Source organism: Phyllostomus hastatus, unplaced genomic scaffold, assembly GCF_019186645.2.
Source record: "Phyllostomus hastatus isolate PE091 unplaced genomic scaffold, TTU_PhHast_1.1 phas_contig_495, whole genome shotgun sequence".
In the NCBI taxonomy this organism is placed as follows: Eukaryota; Metazoa; Chordata; class Mammalia; order Chiroptera; family Phyllostomidae; genus Phyllostomus; species Phyllostomus hastatus.
Genome location: NW_025333895.1, coordinates 3,813,403 through 3,838,064, shown reverse-complemented (window position 1 = coordinate 3,838,064; position 24,662 = coordinate 3,813,403). Strand labels below are relative to the sequence as shown.

At 59.9% G+C, this 24,662-nt stretch overlaps 2 protein-coding genes across 5 annotated transcripts in view; both read right to left on the bottom strand.

The window, feature by feature from the left end:
- Positions 1–348: 348 nt before the first annotated feature.
- On the bottom strand, positions 349–8,505 carry SLC2A8 (solute carrier family 2 member 8). 2 transcript variants are annotated; one of them, XM_045846538.1, is made up of 10 exons: positions 8,347–8,505; positions 8,090–8,252; positions 7,648–7,854; positions 6,352–6,451; positions 4,714–4,913; positions 3,893–4,039; positions 3,687–3,795; positions 2,811–2,984; positions 2,239–2,384; positions 349–972 (listed from the first exon to the last, which is right to left on the bottom strand). In XM_045846538.1, the coding sequence occupies exons 1-10, from the start codon at positions 8,400–8,402 to the stop codon at positions 835–837; spliced, it is 1,440 nt and encodes a 479-aa protein (XP_045702494.1). In that variant the 5' UTR covers positions 8,403–8,505; the 3' UTR covers positions 349–834. The 2 variants fall into 2 exon arrangements, with proteins under 2 accessions (XP_045702494.1, XP_045702496.1); XM_045846540.1 differs by having other exon boundaries at positions 3,893–4,036.
- Positions 8,506–11,036: 2,531 nt separating this feature from the next.
- The window catches only part of GARNL3 (GTPase activating Rap/RanGAP domain like 3), a 117,320-nt gene continuing 103,694 nt past the window's right edge, over positions 11,037–24,662 (bottom strand). For 2 of the 3 annotated variants that reach the window (XM_045846532.1, XM_045846534.1), the window contains 7 exons: positions 20,318–20,384; positions 17,168–17,275; positions 15,767–15,885; positions 14,929–15,067; positions 13,939–14,154; positions 12,598–12,724; positions 11,037–11,491 (listed from right to left, as the gene is read on the bottom strand). In XM_045846532.1, coding sequence (XP_045702488.1) covers positions 11,314–11,491; positions 12,598–12,724; positions 13,939–14,154; positions 14,929–15,067; positions 15,767–15,885; positions 17,168–17,275; positions 20,318–20,384 — 954 coding nt within the window. In that variant the 3' untranslated portion in view covers positions 11,037–11,313. The remainder of the gene's footprint in view (positions 11,492–12,597; positions 12,725–13,938; positions 14,155–14,928; positions 15,068–15,766; positions 15,886–17,167; positions 17,276–20,317; positions 20,385–24,662) is intronic. The other variant, XM_045846533.1, reaches the window with a different exon arrangement.

Below are 24,662 nucleotides of genomic sequence, written 5' to 3'. Positions count from 1 at the left end.
ACGATGATGTAGAGATGGGCAGTCATCGACCTGGGGGAGGCAACCTCGCTTCTGAAAGGCTCCCAGGAATCTGGATTTTGCTACAGCCGAGAGCTGTCCTGCAGGATCTTCTGGACACTAACCCTGGGGTCCCGCTCCGCCCTGGACCACGGGCCCGCCCTCCCGCCTCGGGAGAACCAATAGAAGATGCCAAGGTGGGCGCACCCGGGGCTGCACGGCCTGGGGAGTGAATACAGCAGGTTACGGGGTGGGAAGTAAGCCTGTAAGTGTTCTTGGCCAGGGCAGTTTGTGGGAAGGACAGGGAAACGCCCTTCTCAAACTGTGGCTCACAGAGAGCCCATGACCTGATTTTCTGAGTCAACTCTTTATTTGGCAAACATAGTTCCTTCCTGGTGAAGCAGCCCTGTGAGGAGACCGTGGGCCACCACCCAGCCTGCAGAGGCACCTCCTCCAGAGAACGAGGAGCCACGAGTCCCCCTCCTCCACTGTTGCTTTCGTGTCGTGACAGCGACAGCACATGGAAGTCTGGCCACGGGGCTGCCAAGACCCTCTGAGATGTCCCCTCCTCCCCAGCCTCAGAGCAGCGGCAAGAACTGACCCAGGGACCGGGAACCTCCTGCCCGTGGCTCGTGGGGCTGGAGAGACCTGGGCAGGAAGGAGGGCCCTGGAGGACGAAGATGCCGGGCGCTGCGGTCCTGGCTCCCGGTTCCCTGGGCACAGGCAGGGGCTCTGGGCTCTGGCAGGGGCCCAGCCCAAGGTCACAGGCAGGCTCTGTGCCCTCCGAAGTCCAAAGCGGCCCGGCTAGGAGGGGCAGCCACTCCTGGGAGGGGGCTGTCATCGCCCCTCGAAATGGGCTGTGATTTGCTCCAAAGTCTTTCCTTTGGTCTCGGGGACGCAGGACAGCGTGAAAAGGACACTGAGGAGGCAGAAGGCGGAGGCGAGCCAGAAAGCGCCGTAGGGCCTGAGCACCTCCTGCGGAGAGAGGGGAAGCCACGGGTGACCCCGGCAGAAGGTTAGGGACCCTCACGTGACCCCCAGCCAGGGCCCAGCCTGCCCCGCCCAGGCCCGGGGCTGAGCGCCGGCCGAGGTGTGGATGTTGTGTGCCGCCGGGGAAACGGAAGCTCACTGTGATCAAGTGACTGCTCCCAGCTCAGGGACGCACCACCACCAAGCGACAGCTGGGCCTGCAAGCCCGGGCTCTGACTCCAGAGCTGGCAGACCCACCCTCTGCCCTTAGCTTCAGCCCTGCCCCCCGGGGTCCCTGCCCCCAGAGAAGTCTCTGCCTCGGAACGGGAGGGAGTGGGTGAGCTAACAGCAGGTGGAGACAGGGCAGTGTGAGCACACACGTACGTACGGAGCCCGCAGGCGCGGAGGGAAGAGCGAGCAGTTCCCACCCTCCCAGCTCCGCCCCGCCCCGCCCCCACAGCGACCCCCCAAGCCCCAGAACCACAGGCCCCTCCCATCTCAGCTCTCCTTCCCCAGGGCAGCTGCCTGGATGGGCCCCGCGCTCCTGGCGGACTCCAGGCTGGCCCTGGGCATCCACGCCTCCCGGGGCCTGCCTCCCCAGCCCGGCCCGGCCTCCAGCTGGTCCATTCTCCCACCACTGTCCCCTGCTGCCCCAGCCTTTGTCATATAAAGGGGACTGTGGCCATCTCATTCCTGGCTGTCTCTGGAACCAGCCTGGCTGTGGCATGGACCAGGAGACCTGGGGGAATGGATGACCACCGACCAGCCCCCCGCCCCCCGAGGGGCCGGGAAGCCCCGCAGGTGGGGGCCATGTCTGTGTCAGTCCATCCACGAGAAGGCAGCAAAATGTCCAACTGAACCGATGTTCCCGTCGCCCCCAAGAGGAGGGCACCTCAGCCCCCTCTGTTTTCAGCCAAGGACGCTGGTTCAGGGAAGGTCAGCGGCAGGGAAACGGCTAAGGCAGGGTTCGAGCCCTGGCCTGCCCACTCCAAAGCCGGGGTTTTCCCCCACAGCCCCACTTCCTGACCCGTGTGCCCGGCGTCCAGTGGGGGGGCCCCCCCTGCCCTGCTGTCTTCCACCAAGGTGGCCTGAAGGGTCCCCCAACCCCGGCCCGCCTGTCTCCCCCTCACCGCCGACCGAGACAGCCAGAGCGCCCCAGGTGGGACCCAGCCCGTGCACGAGGCCCCGGGCCCCGAGTCTTCCGCCCCGAGGGCCATTCTAACACGTGCTCTCTGCTGATGGTGGGGGGCGGCCGCCAGCGCCGGCACTCACCATGAGGCTGCCGAACTCTTTCGTCACCAGAAAGGCCATGAGCCAGTTGGTGAGGACGCAGACGCCGGTGGCCACACCCTTGACGTGCAGAGGGAAGATCTCGGACATGAGGAGCCAGGGGATGGGCCCCCAGCCCACGGCGAAGCCTGTGGGAGCACAACAAGTGTCAGAGCCCCCAGGGGCTGGACTTGTCCGCCGGCCACAGAGCCCGGGGCTGGCGCCTTGCTGGGCTGCCCGGCGTGGGCCAAGGGGGCCTGGGTTCCGGCCTGGGCCCGGCAGCTCTGAGGTCTCAGGCCGTCCTTGTCGCTTCTTACACTCGGGCCCCTTCTCTGTGGAATGGGATCCCGGGGTGGTGGGGGGCCCACTCAGCACACTGACGTGGGCTTTAAGTGGGAGCGCGGAGAAGGGCTTTGCTCGGTGCCTGGCGTGTGGTCAGAGCTCTAAACACAGCGTTGGGGGTCCGTGTGGACAGGCGGGGCCAGGTAGGCCTGGGCTCGCTGGGAGCCACAGGAACCCAGCAGTGCCAGGGTGTCCCCATCGGTCCCCACCCAACTTCCCCAGTGGCCCCTTACCGGCAATGAAGAGGCACATGCTGCCCACCGCCAACCAGGCCAGCCCCGCGCTGGCGTCGGCCGGCTCCATGGAGACGGGCGCCAGGAGATCCACGTGTGAGGAGTTGCTGGGGCCACCCTCGGTCAGCTTGAAGTAGGCGCCGAAGGCACTGCTGCTGAACACCATGACCACACCTGCGGGCGGGGCGGCGGGGGCGGGCGCTGGGGGAGGCGGCTCCCGCAGCAGGGGGCTCCGACCAGTGTGGCTGCTGCTCGGGTTGGTCTCGACACCTCTGAGAGGGGCCGTGAGCGGCACCCGGGAGCCCTGGCTGGGCAGCACCCACCCTGGCCCAGCCCTGGACCTCAAACCTCAACAAACTCCAATGAGCCCCCCCAAAGCAGGGCCCCCCCAGCCCAAGGGGCGGGAGCTGCGAGAGCGGCAGCACACCATTGGACTCTGCCTTCCCCAACGGCACTGGGTGCTTGTGGGCGTCAGCACGTGCGCAGGGGCGCACGCGGACCACCCCCGGCTCTTCACCATGGGCCAGCAGTACCCCCATTTCACAGGGGAAGCTGAGGTCCAGAGAGGTAAGGTCGCTTGCCCCAAAAGACCACAAGCTTCCAAGCCACTTCCCCTCCAGGGCCCTCAGTTTCCCCATCGTGAACTGGGGCCCGGTTGGCACTTTCTTTGGGTTCATTGCAAACGTTCTGGTGGGACCCGGGGAGCCATGTGCGCAGGTGAGTGCATGCCCCTGTTAAATCTGGTTCTGGTTCTCAGGGGCGCATCCCTCCTCCTCGCACCACTCGGTGGTCTCTGTAAAGACCCCCCAGCCTGCGCTGGGGAGCCTGGCCTGGGCCACACCCCTGCAAGGGCTGTGCCGAGCCCTTGGGTCTCACCTGACAAGGCCAGGAGCAGCCTCCGCCCAGCTCTGTCCATGATGACGGCGGCCATGGCCGTGAACAGCACCTGGATGACGCCCACCACGACCGAGGCCAGGCTGCTGTCCTGGGGAGGCGGGCAGGGGCGGGTCAGGCAAAAGGGCGGGGACTCGGCCACACCCGCGTGGCACCCGGACGAGGCGAGCTGGGCAAGGCCTCTTTACCCTTAACTTGGCCTCCTCAAAGATGGTCTTCGCGTAGAACATGACGGCGTTGATCCCCGACAGCTGCTGGAAGGCCATCAGCGAGACGCCAATGACGAAGGGCTTGTAGACGCTGGGACGCTGCAGCTGGGCCAGGCGGAAGCCCTGCTGGACGACAGAAGTGGGGCATCGGTGCTCCCAGGGGCCCCTGGCTGTGGGCCCACCACCCTAAGGCCTGGAGGAAGGAGTGAGCCTCGGCTCCTGGTCGTGGCCCCATCTGGGTCTCGGGGCCTCTGCACCACTCCAGCCTCCCCATTTGTAAGGGTGATGAGGTCGTCGTGCCCGCACCCCCTTCCTGATTTGCTAGGGGGGCCACCAGGAGAGCACGTGGGCAGAGAGCCAGGGGCTCCGGAGTCGCCCCAGCCCCAGGGACCCTCTCCCCCATCGCCACCACTGGGCACGCGCTGGGGGGACTCCCGTTTCACACGAAGAAACCAAGGCTTAGCAGCGGGACGGTCACACCGCAGGCACGTGGCGCTGGCTCCATCTCACCCCCTGCTACGTAACCCCCGGGTGCAAATCCGAGTCCTCAAGTCTGCCCGAGTGTCCTTGGGACACAGCCTGGGCTTTCTTTTCAGTAAGATTGAGAGTCAGGCTTTCCCAGCGATCTGCAAGGCCAGGGCCCGGCCAGACAGTGGGGCTCAAGCAGGCCTTAGCTTGCTGGCACGCAGGACAGCATGGCGCCCCCTGCCCACATGTGCATGTACATCCTTGGGAACTGGCTGTGCGGCCTCCCTGGCTGCAAAGGGGTGATGGCGCACTGACCCCTCCCAGCCCCTCACCTGGTGCTCAGCCCCAACAGGGGGCTCTTCCCAGCCCTGCTCAGAGCCCCACAGGAACTGCGCAGCGGCCGCGGCTTCCTGGCGCTGGTGCTGAGTCAGCAGGAAGCGCGGGGTCTCGGGCATGCAGCACATGAGCAGCAGCATGAAGGAGGGGGGCACACAGCCCAGCACGGCCAGCCAGCGCCAATCCAGGATCCAGCCTGGACGGGGAGGGTCAGATGTCCGAGCCCAGGGCCCAGCCGGCCCCTCCCCAGCCCCAGGGACTCAGCCTAAAGGGTGGGGACTGCGCCCCCTCCACACGGTTCCCTCTTGGTTACTGATATCGTCACTACTGTTGTTGACTGCAGCAACGATGGTGGGTACATCGTCACGCTGCATCTGCTCGGTGAACATTTACGTAGCCGTTATACAAAGAGCGAGGTGCTCACTGTGCAAGGACGGGTATGACTGGGCACCGTGCAAGTGAAATTTCAGGGCGGGAGAATCAATATACACAGTCTCCGCCCAGTCCTCATGCTGACCCTCTGGAAGGCCACCAGAGGCAGGCAAGGCTGGTGCCCTGGAGAGGAAGGGGGACGGGCCAGGGCCAGGGGACTTTCCTCTGAACACCAGAGGATCATAAGTCACAGGAACTGGTCAACACAAGGGCACATTATGATGAAGAGATAATTTCATGGGTATTTTGAAACCCAACAGTCTGTCCCAAATGCCAACATCTGTACACGGCAGGGCTGTGGCACATGCTGGGCCCCCATGGCAGCCGGACTACGGGCAGGACTCTGAGTTAGAGTCAGGACGGTAAGCGGGTGGAAATGAAAGACCACGGACCTGCCTATCGACCAATTCAGAGACCCCCAGGGCCCGAGGCCCAGGCCTTGCCACACCCATCAGGCGACCCGCCGGCCCCCAACCCTGTCCCTCCCCATGGTTCCCAGGCCGTCCCTGGAAAACCCTCGTTGGGGGTCTGCCACCGGCCGCTTTTCACGTGCCACTGAGTTTAAACCCTCAGCAGCCTTGGACGAGGGGGGTTATCCCCGCTCACAGACAGGGAAACTGAGGCTCCCAGGAGCTGTGTGAGTAGGCCAAGGCCGCCCAGCCAGGAAGGGGTGGAGGCCCTCCATGAGTGTGGGGGCTGTCAGATGCGGAGCCTGGCCCCTTTCCACCCCAGCTCTCGTGGAAACACGGCTGTCCCCACTGCGGGGCCCCAGCTCTGACCTCGGGTCCCCCAGAGCCCTTCTCCTTCGTGCCGCCAATCCAGTCCTGATATTTCTGAGCGAGGCAGGCTCGGGACCTCTGAGCTGCTGGGCTGCAGATTTCAGGGGTGCCCCACCTGCGCCTGGCGTCGTCGGACCGTCGCTGCACAGCGTGGCGCTGACCTCCCCAGTCCGCCCTCCCCAGGCCCTCCCCAGGACGAGCTCCCTCCCGCCCAGGAGGACGAGGACATCGCCTTCCTCAGCTCTCCGGGAGCCTGCACGTCCCAGGGTCTCAGGGAGGGGATCTGGGAACCTAGCGCCTCGGGCACTGGCTGTGGGACCCCGGGCAAGTCCTGTGACCTCTCTACACTTCGGTTTCTGTGTGTCTGTAAAGCGGCCATGCGGCTATTAACAGGGGTCAAAAGAGATCGTGTGGAAACTCTACCTGCCAGGTAGGCCAGGAGGATGCCTGTGACGACCATCAGCTGCACACAGGAGCCGAGCAGCCCCCGCACCTCCGGGTAGGCGATTTCGGAGATGTAGACCTGTCGGCAAGCGAGGCGAGAGCTGCGGGTCCAGTGGGCCCCTGATTGTAAGCCCCAGGTCAGGGCCTTCCTCGTACCTCCCTGTGCCCCACCCGGTGACCTGCAGCAGGGGTTCAAAGGGTGTGTACGTGCGGCTGCTGTGTGTAGGTGGGGGCACAGAGCTCTACAAACTTTTATGTCATGGTACTGCCCCCCTGGATAAAATGCAGTTGCTGGTGCAGTGGGTCTGGAGCGGGGCCCAAGACTCTGCCTTTCTAACTAGCTCCAGGTGGCACCCGGGCTGCTGTGGGGTGCCCTGGGAGTTAATGCAGGAACTCTTTGCTTCAACGGCTACTGGTGACTGGGCTCAGGGGCCAGGAAGGCCTTGCCCGTACTTCCGGGTTACTCCATGCCTTACATTCATGACTCAGGTGTATGTTTGTCCAGTAAAAACCCCAAACATAATATCCAACCCAGCTGCCCAGTGAAGCAGATGCAATGAGTAGCAGGTGAACGGGGACGGCCAGGGAGGACCCGAGCTGCTGCCGTCAGTCTCAACCAGGCTGGGGTGCGGGTGGTGGATCATCCAAGCCCACGGCCAGCAGCGGTTGACCCGTCACCCGGCAGCCCCGGCTGCAGGGTCCAAGGCCTTCAGAAGCCACGGCAGGGCTAACGTGCAGTGTCTCTCCGATCCCCCGCCCACTGCACAAGGTCACCTGTCACTCCACTGTGCAGGGGACGGACCTGAGGCCCGGAGAGGCGCGCTGCCCCGGGAAGTGGCAGAGCCGGGATGTGGGCCGGGATGTGGGCCGGGAAGTGCAGCTCGGGCAGTGCCGGCTCAGGCGCTGGCAGAGAAGCGGGGAAGCAGCACGAGGACTGGTGTGTGAGCTGCCTGTGCCCCTAGGACAAACCTGACAGGCATTTCTTGCCAAACTGTAGTAAAGGGGGTGACAAGGGCGATCCAAGCCATCCTGTGAGGCTTCCGCTGACCATCCACAGATGCCATCTTATTTGTAGAGCGAAGGGGAGGCCCGGTTAAGTGGCACAATCCCTGGTAATCGCTCCACCACTGCCTACTGGAACCTGGACAAAGGACTTCACCTTTCTGAAACTCACTTCATCTGCAAACGGGACTCCTAACAGCAGCTCTTTCCCAGGCCATGCCCCAAGTTCTCTCCTTTTCCTCGTCCCAGGGCCTGAGGCTAGGGGACACTCACTGGGGCCACTAGTGAAGCAATGCCACAGGCTAGGCCTGTGAGGAGGCGGCCTCCCAGCAGCATCCACACGTCCTGGGCCGCGGTGATGACAGCAAAGCCGGTGACGAAAGGCACGGTGCAGAACAGGAGGCTCAGCTTGCGCCCTATGCGGTCCACCAGCCAGCCGCCCAGCACGCCTCCAGCCGCGGCTCCCAGGGTCACGATGGCCTGTGGGCGATCGCTGGCTTAGCGTGGGGGCGCCAGGGGATGGTGGCCCAACCTCGCCCGCCACCCCACTCCCAGTGGCCTTGGAGAGAAGGGGACTAAGTCCCTGGCTGGTGGTCGGGGAGAGGGTGACATCCGACCGGGGAAAGTCTCATCACGTGTCCGAGGGGGTGGGCGTAGAGGGCCCCAGAGCCCGTCTTAGGGGTGAAAGGGGTGGTGTCCCAGCCGGAGATCTCACCCCAAACCATGAAGCAGCTTCATCGTCCAGCTGTGGAGCCGGCGGCGCGGCGCGCAGCAGGCTCGGGATGGCCGGGGAGCTGTAGCCGAGCGCGAAGCCAAAGCTGAGCGGACCCAGGGCAGCGGCGAAGGCGGCGAGGAAGACGCGGCGGCCGCGGCGAACGCTGCGGGGATAAGGCGGTCGGTGAGTGGCGCCGGCCTGGGCGCCGGGAGAGGGGCGAGGTCGGGCCTCGGGTCCGGGCTCACCAGCTCGCTCACCTGCCACCGGGCGGCCGCAGAAGAGGCTGGGTCTCCACCCGGTCCTCAGGCGTCATGTCTGCGGCCGACGCTTGCTGGGTCGGTTCTGAAGCCTGAACTGCCAGGAGTCCCGCGACTGATGTCCGCACCAGCCTCTCCGGGCTGAACCGGCCAGTGGGCGTCTCTAGGAGGCTCTGGGCGTGGATGAGGAGCAGCCAATGGGAACGCAAGACACGACTAGCTTTGCGTTGAGATACGCCCTTGAAGTCAAAGCAAACCAATGGAAGCAAAGAGACAGCGGAAACCCATTGGAACCGCCCCTAGAACAGAGTTCGCTGATGATAGGAGGGGCGGAGTTTGTAGCTGGCCTTGAGCAAATCATCCAATAGGAGTGTGGTGCGAGCCAGGCGTGGTCAAATAGCTGCTTCTGACCGAGCCGGCCAATGAGGGTGGAGGGCAGGGATTGCACTTGCCCCTGGGTCGCCTCGCAGTGTGGCTTCAACCAATGCGGCTAGGAGCCGGGCGAAGGCGGAGCACGTGGGTCACGCCCAGGACTTCCCGCCTCCACTCTGGGCTGCTGCTACTGTCCTACCGTAGCCTATCTGCAGTTCCTGCTCGGTGTTAACCGCTGCTCTGGGGCCTGAGTTGGAGGGGCCTGGCCCCTCTGCCTTGTCTTTTATTGCCCCCCGAGAGCCGCAGGGCTGGAGTTATCCAAATGACTGCTGTGCGTCATTCTCTTAGACGCAGAGCCTGGCTTGGTTGCTGGGGGGCGGGGGCAGAGGCGCGGCCTTGCGCTACGCAGCCCACCTCCGTGCAGGTCATCTCTTGGAGCCCTAAGATTGTCAACGGCTACAGAGCCTACGACCACTAGGACCTCCAGGTGCAGGGATGCCGCTTGTGTGACTGCTCAGGGCTTAAGTGGTGAGCTCCACGCCCCCTCAATTCCACTCACTTCACAAGTAATCCTGACTTCTTGAACCTTCATCCAAATACTTCCCCACCTTGGGTCTCCTGTGGATGTTAGCAGCCAACCTCTCTAGGTGTCCACCCGGGTCACTACTGGAGTAAGGATGATGAATGAAGTCAGGGTTCGGGAGAATTGCGCCATTTGTATGGAACTCTGGGCGCAGACCCCTTACAGTGGAGTGCTGTTTAATTCTGGAAAGAACCAGAGCTGCCAGTAAGAGGCTTTACCGTAGTTTCTAGTCTCTCTAGGGGCCTGTGTTTCCTCACCTCTGCAAGGGGATGACAGCACCTGTCTTCCAGGGGACTTTTGAGTAGGGGCAATGTACGTCAACACCAAGCACCAATGCTAGCCAGTGCGATCGTGGTAGCTGTTTGCCCTAGTGCAGCCACCTGACTGCACCACCTTTAACGACAGCCCACTCCTCCTCTGGGCTCCACGCGGCATCTTGTGCTCGAGGTAGAGTTATACATTCTTATCACAGCTTTGTGATCACATGTTTACTTCGCTCTCTCCCCCAATGCAAGCGACCTCCTGGTCCAGATAATGCTTGATGCTTGCAGAGTGGATGCATGACAAACTCCGTGGGTAAAACGCTCAGTGAGACAGTTTATTGTGTAACTCACCGGGGCGTATGCAGAGACGCTTACATAACCGGGATGCTCCAGTGAGCCCAGCTAGCGCCAGCCAGCCAGCCCTCTGAGCCACCGGCCCCTACAAACCTGCGCTCGCCCTGTGAGAGAAGTGGTTCACTCCGTGACCACTGTAAGCAAATACTGCTGCCAGTGCAGACTCTTGCCCCCCTTTGTAAGCTAAGCACCACCTTTTGCCTTTTCTGCATTTATTCCTCAGATCTGTGACTTGTGTCACATAATGGGGTGACTCTGATTCTGCCAATCTTTGCTGTAAATGGTCTAAAAAGCCTTTGGTTTTTCTATTCCAGGCTGAGAAGCAAGAAACTTTAGGGGAAAAAGCTGACAGAAAACACACACACACACACACACACACACACACACACACTCAGAGCCGCTTTGACGGGGGAAGGCTTTAAGTATCTTGTGATGGGTAATATAGCTGACAAGAGATATAATGAAATGGAATTACCAGACTAAAGTCACGTCTCCTTCACACATGAAAGTTCTTCCGGTCAGTAAAACTAGATCCCCCCTTTGATCTGTCCTGGCCAGTGGCTGACATTTTATTGTTTCAGTTGCACTTGGCCAAACCCACCTTTTCTTCTTACTTTGAGGAGGGAGTGGCGAAAGACAGATACCTGATGAGAGGAAGGCTAATCGTTTGGTTCACGTGAGCGAGCAGAGCAGACCCGAACCAGAGGAAGGAACTTGAGAATGATGTTGGTGACTGTTCTCTGGTTATATGATTTCAGAGTAACAATGAAATCCAACGAAACCATCTTCAGACTCTCAACAAGCTCCTCCTTGTACCTTATTGTTTTTCGTGAGACACAAGGAGGAAGAAAACAGGAGCTTCTGAGGCCTAACGGGTCGGCTTTTCTCCAGGGTCCACGGGCGGGAAGGGCGCTGGCTCCCGCCGCAGGGCCCCGGAACGGTGGCGGGGCCGCCGGTGCAGAAGGAGACCTCGCTCAGAGCACACTTGAAAAGCAGTGGCTTTTCTTTATAAAAGAAACACGTTATGTGACAAAAACCTGTAATGAAAAAAAGAATGTTCCCACCCAGGTGTATAAAGTATAAAAAGAAGGCTGCCGTAAGTAAGAATGAACATTTTTTGATTTATTCAAAGTCTCAGTCTAAAACCTCAGTGAAACCTACCACCTGTATTACAAGGGGACGGACGGCTCCCGGACAGAAACCGACAGGCTGAGAGACACGGCACTGGACGCTGGAGAGTGGCCCAGATGGGCGGCCCGCAGGTGCAGCAGGTTTGGTCCCATAGGTCGCGGACGGGCTCAAAGCCGAGTTTCGTGGAGAACGGTGTCGGCACTGGGTCGAGAGCATACACCTCCGTAAGAAAGGTGAAGGCGATGCACTCCGCTCGCGCTCTGTTCACTTCAAGTCAATGACGTCTTCATCCGAGGAGGCTGCGAGCTGGAAGGGGCTGCTGCCCCAGACGGGGCTGCCTTCTCTGTCCGCCCCGGGGTCCTGGTCGGAGCCCGCGGGCTGGCAAGGCCCCTCGGGATTGGCTTCGGCAGTGGAGGGGCTTTCCAGGGAGCCCGACGTGATCCTGGGAGAGAGAAGTCGCTGGGGAGGATCACTGGGAGCAGCCCCGAGCCGGGCCTGCTGCCTGGAGGAGGTGTCCCGCTCACCCGCGCTCCTGGGCCTGTCTCCCCTACCCACTAGGGGGGAGGTGGGGACACGCCGGGGTCACCCCCCACCCCGACAGACACAGCTTGAGGCCTGCAGCCCGAGAGCCTCACCTCATGGTGTGGGTTTTAAAGGCCGGCAGTGACATCGGGCGTGTGGGTGAGGCATTACTCACCTTTCTCAAGTGCCCATCGTGGGAAAGTCACTCCTCACCTCAAACCCACCTGTGGCCCCCATGGCCTGAGGTTAAGGCTGAAACTCCGACCCACGGGGCCACGAGGCCACAGGCCCTGCGGACCCCTCCAGCCTCCTCCCATCCCTCTGCGTGTCTCCGTGTCTCTCGCTCAGCTCAGTGCCACTTCCTCAAAGAAGCCCTCCTTGATCTGCTCCCCAAAACAGATCTTTCATCCTTCTGATGTTTGAGCCCCTCCCCGCCCCAGGTGTGGGGTGGACGGCACCCTGCATTCCGCTGCACCACCTGCCACCCTGAAATGCTGTGCTTCCCAGAATGTCCTTGCTGGCCTTCCCCACGGGCCTGGGAAGCCTCTGAAGGTCACCTCTGTGCCCCCAAGGCCCAGCTGAGTGCCGGGCGCTCCGCAAATGAGGGGAATGCATAGAGGGGAAGGCGTAAGGGACACAGAGGACCTCAAGAGACAGATCAGGGGGACTGACACGTACTCACAGGCCTGCAGTACTAAACTGCCACCCGGAGAGGCTGCGGCTTGGCCATCTCCACCGCGAGCTTTGCGGGAGTGCCTTTCCCCATCGCTCGTCCTGAGCGTCTTTGTGTTAAAAACCCCTCTGTCAACAAACACAGTGAGCAGAACTATAAAGCTCTCTCCCTGTGTTTCAATGAGTCTTTGCTGGATTGCCGGCGAGGTCGCCCGTTTGTCGGGGCCCCTCCCTGGCGGGCCGTGCTCTCTGGGGACCCCCGCGCGGCGGCTGCTCAAGGGGCCCGTGGAAGTGCCGTGACTCCAAGGGCCGCTGCCCTGAGCAGGGGCTGCTGGGCTGCTTTTCCTTCTTTACCTGTCGCTGCTGGTTGATCTCACTGTCCCTGGCTTGGGACCTCCTTGGCTTTCTTCTAACCGCTTCCGGGCTTTGGGTTTGGGCTTTGGCGTTCCTTCTGACCTGGGTCCGCCTTCATCGGAGAGGCCTGCATGGCGGGGTGGAAGCAGAGGTCAGAGGGTTGTCACCAGGGGGTCGTCACCAGAGACGGAAAAGGCCCTTTTCCTTTTGGTTGGGAATTGGTGCATTATTGGGATACAGTCAGGAAGATGGAAGAAAAAGTATGCATTTAAATAATTGCTTTTCTTGTAGTTGGAAGGTTTTCCCCCCGATGATAAAGAATGTATGTCTTGCTGAAAATTTGTAAGACTCAAATAGAGAGACTCGAGTCAAATGAAGGAGGGAAGGTCTAGAATCCTTCTACTAGAAATTAATTCTGCGACTCAGTTCGGTTGCATTTCAGAAAAGCACCGTGGCTTGTAAAACAGGGGTCGGACATCAAGTTGTCACAGGGCACAGCGGGCTAAGAATAGCAGCCCACGTATTATAAGAGCACGGCACGGGGCACTGGCTGCCGAAACCAACCGACTTTGCCAGTGTCAAAGCCTGCATCCCCTGGGGGCCGGGGTCCCCTTCTCTGTTTGGGAAACGTGACCCCATGCAGGCACGTGCTAAGGCCACTGTCCTTCCAGCTGGACGCCATGCAGGTCCCCATTCGAGTTCTTTCTGGTTTCAAGTGTCACTTGCATTTCCCCCCATTTGTTTTCACGATTCGGAGCCACGAGTGTCCTAACGGCCGGGCCTGTTCCGGCTGCCTGGGCGCTTTCTGTCTCTCTGGGGCGGCCGCCCACCTGCAGGCCCCGAGGGAAGGGCAGAGCGCGTGTCTGCCTCTGTGCCACCCCACACACCTGTCCCCACGGGCGAGGGGCTTGGAGAAGGGACACCCAAACCGCCCCACAAATCTGGACAAATGTGGTTCATTTAAACTGACAGAGATACGAGTATCAAATGTTAGCTCAGAACTGTAGGATATAAATGCTTCTGGATACTTTTCTAGGACATCATATATACATACACATTTTAAACCGTGTCAGACTAGACAGACTATTAACAAGTGGCCTTTCCCCCCTTACCCGTGGTCTGGGCCCCTTCCCGCACCACTAGACCCAGACCGGGCCGCTGTGGTTGGGGGTGTGCTGCACTGCACACCTCCGTGGAGGCATCCTGCAATTTACTTGTAAGTCCTGTCCTAAAGGGGAGGTTTCCTTTCAACTCATTGTTTTTGAGGGTCGTGAACATCCCAAGACAAAATCAGCTGGCATATTTACCAACAGCGACGACAAAGACATTGAGAGCCATTACCCAGCAGCTCCCTGCGGGTCCTGCTCGCTATTTCCTTGATCTCCATCCGGGACAGGGACAGGGAGTGCGTGACGGGGATGGCGGCGATGCCCACGCCGACGGAGGTGGGCGGGGTGATGACCTTGGAGACCAAGGGCGACTTCAGCGGCCGCTCGATGCTTCTGCCGACCAGGTTTCTGAGCGGAATCTTGTACAGATTTTTTGACTGGATTTCACCTGAAACGCAATGTAGAAGGAACATCAGAACTTTAAGAAAACCTCCTCTGATTTGCAGGAGGGCAGTCCCCAGCACCTCAACGCAGTTAGCACGAAGGAAGACTGGGTGTCGCCTGCTGATGTCCTGAGTCCCATCAGGAGCCGTGAAGGGACAGTGCCCAGCAGCTGGGTTTGCGGAGGGCCCCCCGTTGTCGTGGGTAGAGTGGATGGAAGGCACCCACCACCGAGTCTCTGCACCGGGGCAAAGCAGACAAGAACCAAGCGGCTGCCGGGCCCTCAGCGGCAGCGGCCGCTTGGGCAGCCTGCGCTTTACCGCGACCGGGAGCCAGCAAGGGGCCTGATGTGGGGAGACGCTGGGGGAAGCTGGGTCCGGAGCGGCCGGTAACCGCAGCAAAGGCCCCTGGGTGCGCGTGCGAAGCCAGGCGGAGGGCGGGACTGGGTGAGCCGAGGAACGTGTAGGGTTTTCCGACCGTATCCTGTCAGCCAGGAACCCTGCTCTAGTGCACGTGCCTGAAGGGAACGTGACTTTGCTCGGCAAGCCGGAGTCTCTCTCGCTCTCAGCGCCCCCTTCTCCCCATTGAAACAGTTTTTTCCATAATGGGGTTTGTCTTTGTGTGACCACCAGGTTTCTTAAGAATGCAACCAAAGCATTCAGAATACACGTTTCTTCGTGGTTTTGAACAGCGACTCTCTTAGGTGCGAACCGCATGTGGATGTCTGACAGTGAACGGGTTAGAAACACCTGTGAATAAGACGGTAAGACCCAGGCCTCACCTTCCCCCAGGGAAGAAGGAAACACGTTGGCATCCCGGCCTGGCGGCGTCTGAGGGGAGTTGTGGGCGCTGGCTGCCTTGGAGCTGCCCGCGGACCAGCCCTCGCGCTCGGCCGCGGTGGCCGTGAAGTAGATGTCCGACTGAAAGGGGAGAGAGACATCAGGGCGGCGGGCCCTGCGGGCTGTGCGCCCGCTGGCCGCCCCTCCTCACTCGGCTCCCCCCCAGCCCATCCCAGGCGGGCCGGCGCAGGGCCCGATGCCGGGGCGGCGCCCTGGGAAAGCCGGCACAGCCCCTCGGGCTCGCCCTGAGTGTTCGCCTTCCCACACTCCTCCTCTGTCTGTGGACACACCTTCTGCAAACACAACACAACACAACACAACACAACACAACACACGCCGCCCTCACAGGGTCTCAGGCACCGGGGTGCCGCACGCAGGCAGGGTCACCCGCAGGTGGGGCAGTGGGTCGCCCATGTCCCGGGGCCACGAGCTCCCCTGCCCACCCGTGTCGCGCTGGCTCCCCCGTGATCAAGCGGGGCTGCGCTGGAGCCAGCTGGGGCTGACGCAGGAAGGCCGATTTCAGGGATTTCACAAGCCGTTGCATGCAGCCATTATTCAACTTAGATAAGGGGCCTGCTGGAGCCCCAGCATCCACACGTGAAACCCCAGCCAGTGCATCTGTTTCTGGCTCCTTCGCTCCCTGCTGGAGTGCTGACACAGGAGAGGTGTAGCTGTCACCTTCCCAACTGCCTGAGAGGAGTGTCCCTGCTCGCCCATCGCCTCCTGCAGCTCAGGGCCCCCAAAGCCGCTCCGATGGAGATAAAACCCTGGCCCACTCACCCGGGAGGCCACGAGCTGCAGCTGCGGCACGACAGCTGTGTGGACCAGGTTCCCGTTCACCACCAGGCGGATCTCGATGGAGTCGGTGGTGAAGGCCAGGAGGTACGGGAAAGCACAGACTGCAAGGCAACGGGGCGCGTCAGCTCCCAGGCCAGCCGCCTGCAGCTGGGGACCTGCTCACATCCGGCCTCGCTTCTCTGCGAGCTCCCACCTCCCCCGTTCCTCTGGCTGCGGCTCCCCTTCCTGCACGGGGCGTGTGCCCAGGGTCTCAGAGAGCCTCCCCACAGGTGCCAAGCACCTCCGGCAGGAGAGCACCGTCTCCACGGCTGCCTGCCCCCCTTTCTCCTGCAGCCCCGGAGCCAGAGCTGACCTGCGGGGGCAGTGGGGGGTGCGGGGCTGGCTGCCCGAGTCCCGTGAGACACAGCCCCTCCCTGGCCGGCAGGCATTCTGCACTCCCTGCCACTAGTGGCTCCTCTCTCCCCCTCTTGTTGTGCGTCTCCTCCCTCGCCGCCCCTGGCCTTGCTCGGTGGGTTTGCGGAGATAGGCCCCCCTCTTCCCGACATCGTTTTTACCACACGCTGGGACTTCCAAACCCCACAGCTTCCCTGGTTGCCCAGTGATCCCACTTTGCCTCCCCCCACCCCACCCCCACCCACACCTCTGTCCTTGCTCTCTCCAGGGCGCTGTGTGCCTCAGACCCTTCAAGCCACTTCAAGCCGGTCCTCCCCCTTTTTTTTAGCCACATTGAAGCTGTCACCGAGCCAGACCAGTCCTCTCGCCCCTCGGACTGTTCCTCTGTTCTCCTGTCAGAACTCGACGCAACGAATACTCGATCCCGAGGGAAACGGTGCTAACTCAGACAGTCGTGACTCGGCCCCGCTCCTCCCCAGGCGGACGCCCAGCGTGGGTCGTGAGCCACACCAGCGAGGTGCCACCGCCCTGGTCCTGACCTTTCGAGGGGCAGGCAAAGGGCCCAAGGTTTGTGTGGCACTAGGCTTTCAAGCCCCAAAGACAGGAACGGTACTGAAAGTGCCATGCGGCTCCCCCCAAGTTGCTCAGGGTCTCGGGACTGGACATCTTGCTCCCGCATTTTAGAAAGCGGCGAGCGAGGCCCAGAGACGAAAGGATGCCGAAAGGTAGGTAGCCCAGTCCCAACGGCTGAGATCTCACGGATCTCAAAGGGGCACACGCCCGGGCACTGAGAACTGGGAGGAATGGTGGAGACGCTAGTCCCCAAAGGGGAACAATAGAAGCAAAATTAAGGCAGAAAAAGAACACCGAGTTCCCGGAGTCACGTGACTCACAACAATCGGCCGTGAGCCAGCGAGCTGGCTTGCAGGGGACCGAGCGGTTCAGACGCGTCTGTGCAGGGAAGGGGGTTCCGGTAAAGGGTTTTCTTACCAATCGCGTAAGGAGCCTGGTTCCAACAGAACTGGAAATCTGACGCAGAGGGTTGAACCAAAAAAGAGCCCCCATTAAATGGACAAACTTTTTTATAGATGCAACTGTCTGCAACGAAACAATAGTGACTCCTTTTTGTTAGAGACAATACTTAGACCCCTGCAATTAGAAAAAAAAACGAAAAACAGGCAACAGGAATAGCATCCTATCTGCGCGTTCTGTATACACAGCTGGTGCGGGTATCATCATGGGGCCGGACTCTCGGGTCGGCACCACTACAGCAATCAGCGCAGCCGCTTTGGGAGAATTTGCCGCGTGCCAGGCACGGAGCTGTAAAAGCACTACCCCGTGTAATCTGCAGAATCTGATGGAGCAGACGCTATTGTCACACCCATTTTACAGATGAGAAAATTGAGGCCAGGAGAGGTGAAGCGCTATGGGGTGGGGGTGGGGAACACAGGCCTGCCTGGCTGCAGAGAAAAAGGGACAGGCGATGACAGTCCTTGGAGGAGGCAAGTGTGGCCTGGGCGCCGGGGCTGGGGGCTGGACTCTAGTGACGTGGCTTCACAGGATGGAGCTCAGAATCCGTGACTCCTTTGACCCTCCGCCTCCAGCAGGTGGAGAGCGGGGTGACAGATACTACTTCCAATTTGAAAACCCATTTCTTTGAAGAAGAGTCCTTTCATGCACGTGGAAAAGTCTGCACAGGTTAAAAACTGGGTTTTGACTGAATACTCCGATGAGTCTGGAAAACAGGGAAAATAAAACCTTGCCTTGCCTGGCGGTGTGTACGGGTTTTATGTGAATAATCGCGTTTGATCCCCACAAAGATCGTGAGAAGCAGGGGTGCACCCTTAACCTCGCTTATCTGGAAGTTAAGATGCAGCGGGGTTGCACGCAGTTGCGTCGAGAATGAGGGGCGGAGGTGAGCTTTTCTAGCTTTCCTCGTGTCGTTAGCTTTAAAACACCAGCGCACACAGAGTTCGCCCTTTGTGCTGAAATTCATTATTTGTATCAAAGGTGAGGTCATTACTGTGAGCTAAGGTTACAGCCCCATTTTCTTTTCTTTCTTTTTGTAAGCAAAGACTCACTCTGGTACTCAAAATAGAGATTAATTACAAAAAAATAAGAATGTCACTAACATATCGTCCTAGTTATAGTCCCCCCCAGAGTTTATCTTGCAAATACATTTCTCTCAGATAACATGAATTAGAGGTTAGAAGTTACAATATCTGTTATAAAATATTTTCACCTTTAACACATGTGAGATAAAAATTTCTCTATGCCAAACTCCGATGGATAGTTGTTATTTTTTATTTTGTCTTGTTTGTTAACAGGAAAGAATGGACTTAAATGATAAAAATCAGCTTCACGTTTGTGGGGAATAGCACCACCCTACAGCGCCTGTTGGACGGGCTGGTGCCGCACAGGCCTCTGCGACCCGGACAAGGGGAGGGGCCCACACAAGTGAGCGAGCGCCTGGGACCGAGATCCAGAAGTGACCTGGGACACTGGGGAAAACCAGCGGGCTCCCCGGGGCTCGCTCTCCGGGGACCGTCACCTTCTGGGAGAAAGAAGGAGGCAGAAAACCCAAGCCACCATCCTGACCCACAGACAGGGGAAGAAGTGACGCAGTTTGGGGCAGGCTGAGGCTGGTCTGGGAACCTCTGGGACTGCCTAGGCCTTGACCCACATGGGGTCTGAAGACGCAGAGATGACCTTCTGATGGCCTGGTGGGTCCGGGAAACCAGACGCACGCCGGTCCCTGGCTGAGATGGGACCCAAAGATGGCGAGGGCCCAGGGGAGATGGCCGCTGGACCACACCTGGTCCGGGGCGGCTGCTCCACCGCGCTGCCTGCTTGAGTATCCCGGGCTTCGAGTGCGGTCCGGAGCGGGCGTCATTGGCACTTGTTTCCACACTCCCCTTTCACCCGGGCACTCATTCTCTCGTTCTAAAAACCTCCCCTACCTTTCTGTCCGCAACTTCTCGCCCATCCTTCCATGAAGTTAAAACGAGAAAAATCTACATCAGTGTTTAAAGCATTCCCCCACAGGTTCTTCTCATGGACTTTTCAGTTAAGCAAAAAGACCACACTGGGGAGAGATGAACATCTCGTGGAAGTGACTTTAAGCATGGGACCCCTGGGCCCCTTGTCCCCGGAAACCAAGGACAGAGGGCAGTGGTGGCCTGGCCACCCGAGCACCGGCGTCTAGGACCCACGCTGGCCCATCCCTGCCGCCTCACGCGTGGCCCTCCTCACGCAGCATCCTGTTACAGGCTGCTCGTCTGAGGGGGCTCAGGCGGAGCGGAGGCCGAGACATCCTGCAGAGAGATGTGTGCGCCAGGGGCTCCTCAGCGTGACACCTTCTCCTGACGTGCCCCGTGAACCTCGGGGTCTGAAGGATCATGCTTTCCAAACACGCTTCTCTGCTAATAATCAGCTTTCCCATGCTTATTAATCAAAGATTAATCAATTCAAATATCTGTCCCATGGGATCTAACTAGCATTGCCACTCTACATTCATTCAATTCTACGCTGAAAAAATAGGTTCCCCTGTTTTAGTTAGACTGGGCAGCCGTAACCATGACAACACATGACTACTTTTAGCCATAAGAGGTCCCTTTTATTGTAGTGTAACATTCGTTTTGGAAATGCTGGAAATCCTTAAAGAACCTATGTGGCGCTTCTGGTCTGCCAAGGCCACCCTGCCCCCTGACTGGTTACCTGGGACACCAGGCACCCAGGTAGAGGCTGATGTCATTAGCACCTGAGAGACAGCAAAAGTGGAACAGTAACTGCGTGACCTTGAGAAAGGCAGTTCACTTCTCCCGACCTCAACTGCCTTATCTCCAAACTACAGGTGGTGGCAGTACCTGGGAATCAGAGAGACAATGACGACAGCGTCTGGAGCACAGCCCCGGGCGTGAGACGGCACCGTTGCCCTCACTGTCACCCCCGCACCCTGGGGCCAGGGCCACAGGTCTGGGCGCACTGGGAACGCACGCGCCTGGGCGGGAGTGTGATTTTTAGATGCCCCCTGCAGTGCAGTGAAGGCCACAGGAGCAGTACATTAGGTGAGTCTAAGGTTCAGTCGCTTTAGCTCGCCCCCCGAAAAGGACGCTGAGGACGCGAGCACGGGGCACTTACAGTTGTAACACAGGAGCAGCCCGGCCTCCCCGTCCTCGTACACGTCAATGGCTGCGACAAAATGAACCTGCAATGATAACGGGCGGTGGTCTCGGGCGGGCTGCACAGGGACGCCGGCCCCGGCGCAGGCCCTCGGCGCCCCGTGAACTCAAGGCCCGTGGGGCACTCCCGCCTCTCTGGCACCCCCGTGCCCGCGTAGGGGCCTGGTTCCAGCACGAGGTCGGTATACAGAAAGGAGGGGAGCTCCTTCTCCTGCCCCGGGACCGGCCCCCCACTCTCATCCCCGTGAGCAGCTCTGTGGCAGGCACCTCGGTTCCCTCTGGCAAAATGACGCATTTATGCCATGTGCCCCGGCTCCCCACCCTTCTTCCCGGGGCCGGGGTGGGGGGTCTGTTCATTTCACTCTCATGCCAGCTCTGGGCAGCAGACGCTCGCACTCCCATTACCCAGGGGAGGAGAGTGAGGCTGGGAGCGGTGGAGCCACTCCCGCCCCTCAGCCAGTAAGGGCCGCGGCCGAGACTGGAGGGCGGCTGCTGGGTCTCGACCTCCCCGGTCCTTCCTGCGCTCTGCTGGGCCCCTCCCGCCTCAGGCACGCAGGGCGGGGCTCTGAGTCCTGGAACCCCCGTGGCCTGTCTTCTGTTCTCTGTCTCTCCGTCACGCGGAGGGAGGCGGCCTGACTCGGTGAATGGAAAGGGTGTGGGAAGACCTCGTTCTGTGATCTGGACAAACCCGTGTCTCTGGGCCTCGGTTTCCGTGTTTGAGGGAACGATGCTCAATCTGATGTCTTCATTTCTTCCTAACTGCCCAGACTCCCGCCCTCTAAAAATCGCCTGCTTCTTGCGCTTTTTCACTTGTGTTCTCAGCGCTGGCAGCCTGGCCTCCCAAACCCTCGGGCAAACAGACAAAGACCCCCTTGGCCTCTGGCCTCTGACCTCTCCCTGTCTGCCTCTCCGCAGGCTCTAACACGTGGCATCTCCTCCCTCCCGTCCTCTCTCCCACCTCAGATTATTCTTCCATTTCTTGGCTCTTTTCTCACTTAGAAAAATATCCACCTTAATAGCTTCAAATTTTACTCGGTGCTTAAAATCTCTAAATTGACAACATCAGGCCACGCAATGGATTCCATATCCAAAATAAGCGGGAGGTCATGGTGGGGAGTGGGTAGGAGCATGGACTCTGGTCAGAGGAACCCGAGTTCAAATCCTGCCTGCACCACTTGCTCCCTCTGTGGTTTGTGGCCAGTGGCCTCACCTCTGGCCTCAGGTCTTCATCTGCGAACTGGTATAACGACAACACTTGCTTTGCTGGACACGAGGGGATAGCCCTTGAACCCCAAGGCCCCTAAAAAGGACCTTCCTGTCCCCGCCCCTTTGACTTAGAATCGTGTCCTTCTCAGATGTCCCAGTACTTGTCAGTCTGATGACACTAATCTCAGCCAGTGGGCACGTATGAGTTCACTCTGCCGGACTGTGAACCTCTGCAGGGGAGCGGCCAGGGGCACCGGCTTTGCAGTTGGGACCTGCCGTCCCCCTCGTGCCCCGTGGTGTGGCTGTGGATGCCACAGCACGCTGGGTCTAGGGGCCTGGCCTCCAGAGTCTGACGTGTCCCAGTAGGCCCCTGATCGTCACCAGCTGCTGTGGTTGTGGGTGCATGAGCCACTGCTCCTTCCTGAGCCTCAGTTTCCATGTCTGCCAAAAAGGGGGACGTGAGCAGCGCTTTCCCCAGACCGTCGGGGAGACTTCGTGAGAAGATGCTCGCAGAGGGCTCTGGCTCGGCGCCCAGTCATCCACAGGTGCCGCGTCATAATGATGGCGGGAGGGTGGGCCTCGGCGGGGGAGGCAGAACGGGACCGCCCGGCGGTTTAGAGGGGAGGCCTGTGGACGTGTTTGGGATGGTGGTGGGCGGGGGTGGCGAGGCGGCCACAGGGGTGGAGGAAGCTCAGGCAGCTGCCCAGACCGAGGGCTGTGCGTGGTGGCAGAAGACAGCAGGGCAGCAGTTGACATCGGGGGGGGGGGTCCCTCAGGGGACCATCCCAGGACTGTGCTGACGGGCGGATGCACTCGGCCATCTTCAGGGACTCAGGCTGCGGGGTGGGCGGTGGTGGCGGACCCCCAGCCACGGTCAGAGGTGGAGGGGCCGGGGTCAGGGGCGGAGAGCACACCTGGGAGCTCACCGGCTCCTCCTGAGGACTCGAGCTTCCCCTCAGACCTTTCTTAGCACCGCACAGGGAGAACCCCTTCCTGCTCGGATGCCCACGTCCTCTGTCTCCGCCCTGGGGAGGGGCCTGGCAGGAGTCCATCCGTCTTTCCTGACCAGGTGAGGCCGTGAGAGTCAACAGGAGAGCTTGAAAAAAAACTGCACCTGCTGGGTTCTCACTCCTCGTGGTCCTGGTACAGCAGGTCTAATGTAGGACATAGGCGCAGGCTTTTTAACTTCTATTGGATTAAAAAGACGTAGTTCATTTTATTGGGTTTAAAAATGACAAAAGTAACACATGGCGGTTGTAAAGATTCAAAACACAGACCTGTAACAGGCGAAGTCTGCCCACGGCCCTCCCAGCCCCAGCTGGAGGAGGGAGCCCCCGTGGGGGCAGTGTCCCGCCTTCCTGTGAGATGCGGGGGTGAGCCGCCAGGTGGGAACCACAGGGGCCCTGGGCCCAGAGAGTAAGCCAGAGACCTGATCCCGTTACCAGGTCCGAGGTTCCTTCCAGAGCAGCCCTGGCTTTCGGGAAGCAGGCCAATGCTGGCTGCTGGAGCTGGGGCAGTAGGTCACAGGAGGCCTGTCACAAGACGAACTTGAGGTTGACTTGCAGAATTCTGCTCTGGTGCTTCGTAAACACTTCCTCTGGGGAGCCAGGGCTGACCCCGTCCCCGAGGTGGGGCTGAAGCCTGACCTGGGAGTCCAGTGGGCTGGCAGAGGGGAGAGGAGGAAAGAGAGCAGGACGCTGGGCCACCCCGTCCATGCGGGGCCGCGCACACGGCAGGCGGCAGGCGGCCGTGCATGTAGCCTGAAAGGCCGGAGTCCACCCCGCTCTCTCCTGCCGCCAGGGCGTGGGCCGCGCTGCAGGAACGGCACAGCGAAACGCTGGTCCCGACCCCGCAGGCCGCTCCTGACGTAGCTGCTCCTGACGTAGCTGCTCCAGGGCTCGTCGCCGCGGGGAGACCGGAAAGGCCTGCCCAGGCGGGTCCCTGCGTCTACGGTCTCTGCCGCTCGGGAAGGGTTTAAACATTAAATAAAACCCACATTTTCTCCGAGGGGAAAGCTTTGTGTCTTTCTTTCTCTGTATCTTTCTTTTAAAAAGCATAGGGAAGAAAAGAGAACATTTTAGACTTGTTCCTCATCGCTCTCAGAAAAAACAAAACATAAATTTTATTAAAAAAAAACTGTTTTAACCCAATTTTTCCTGGGTCTTTATGCATCTTGGAAAAAAAACCCCACACACTCCAATGAGTGATCAGAGCAGTAAGTATGAGTGAAAAATAACAATCGTTGGGAAAAGGTTAAGGCACAGGCGGCTGGGCTGACTGGACCGAGACCTTTCAGGCTGCGACCTTCCTGCCCCTGTGGCTGGTCGCAGAGCGTGTGAAAGGCAAGAAGAGGCCAGAAGTTTGGGGACCCAAAAAACCTAGGTGTGTGCCCTGACCGGGGATCGAACCCGTAGCCTCTTGGCGTGCGGGGACAGCACTCCCACCCATGGAGCCACCTGGCCAAGGCGGGGAAAGAAGGTTAAAAGGCGAAATCGGGCCCTTCCTCCTCGGAAGGCAGGAGGCTGGAAGCCATCACAGGTTCCCAGCCGCGGGGATGGAGGGGAAGTCCTCCAGACTTCAAATTCCCGCGAGTTTCAGGGCAGACTCAATCTACCAGCTCTGGTCAGCATCACCTGGGGCGGGGGGGGAGGGGCTTAAAACATTCCATTGCCAAGTACCGCCCACCCAGAGGTTCTGATGGAATCGATCTGGGCGGACAGGGACAGAGCACCAGTCCTTCTACAGCTTTCTCGGCAACGCAGCCAGAGCTGAGAAGCCCTGTATACCGGTGGTTTCGAAACTTGTCTGAACTTTAGAATCACCCGAGGGTCGGTTAAAAATTCCGAAGCCTGCCCTGGCTGGCGTAGCTCAGTGGATTGAGCGCGGGCTGCGAACCCAAGTGTCGCAGGTTTGATTCCCAGTCAGGGCACATGCCTGGGTTGAGGGCCACGGCCCCCCAGCAACTGCACATTGATGTTTTTCCCTCTCTCTCTTTCTCCCTCCCTTCCCTCTCTAATAAATAAATAAATAAATAAATAAATAAATAAATAAATAAAATCTAAAAAAAAAAAGTGTTTAAAAATTCCGAAGCCCGGGCC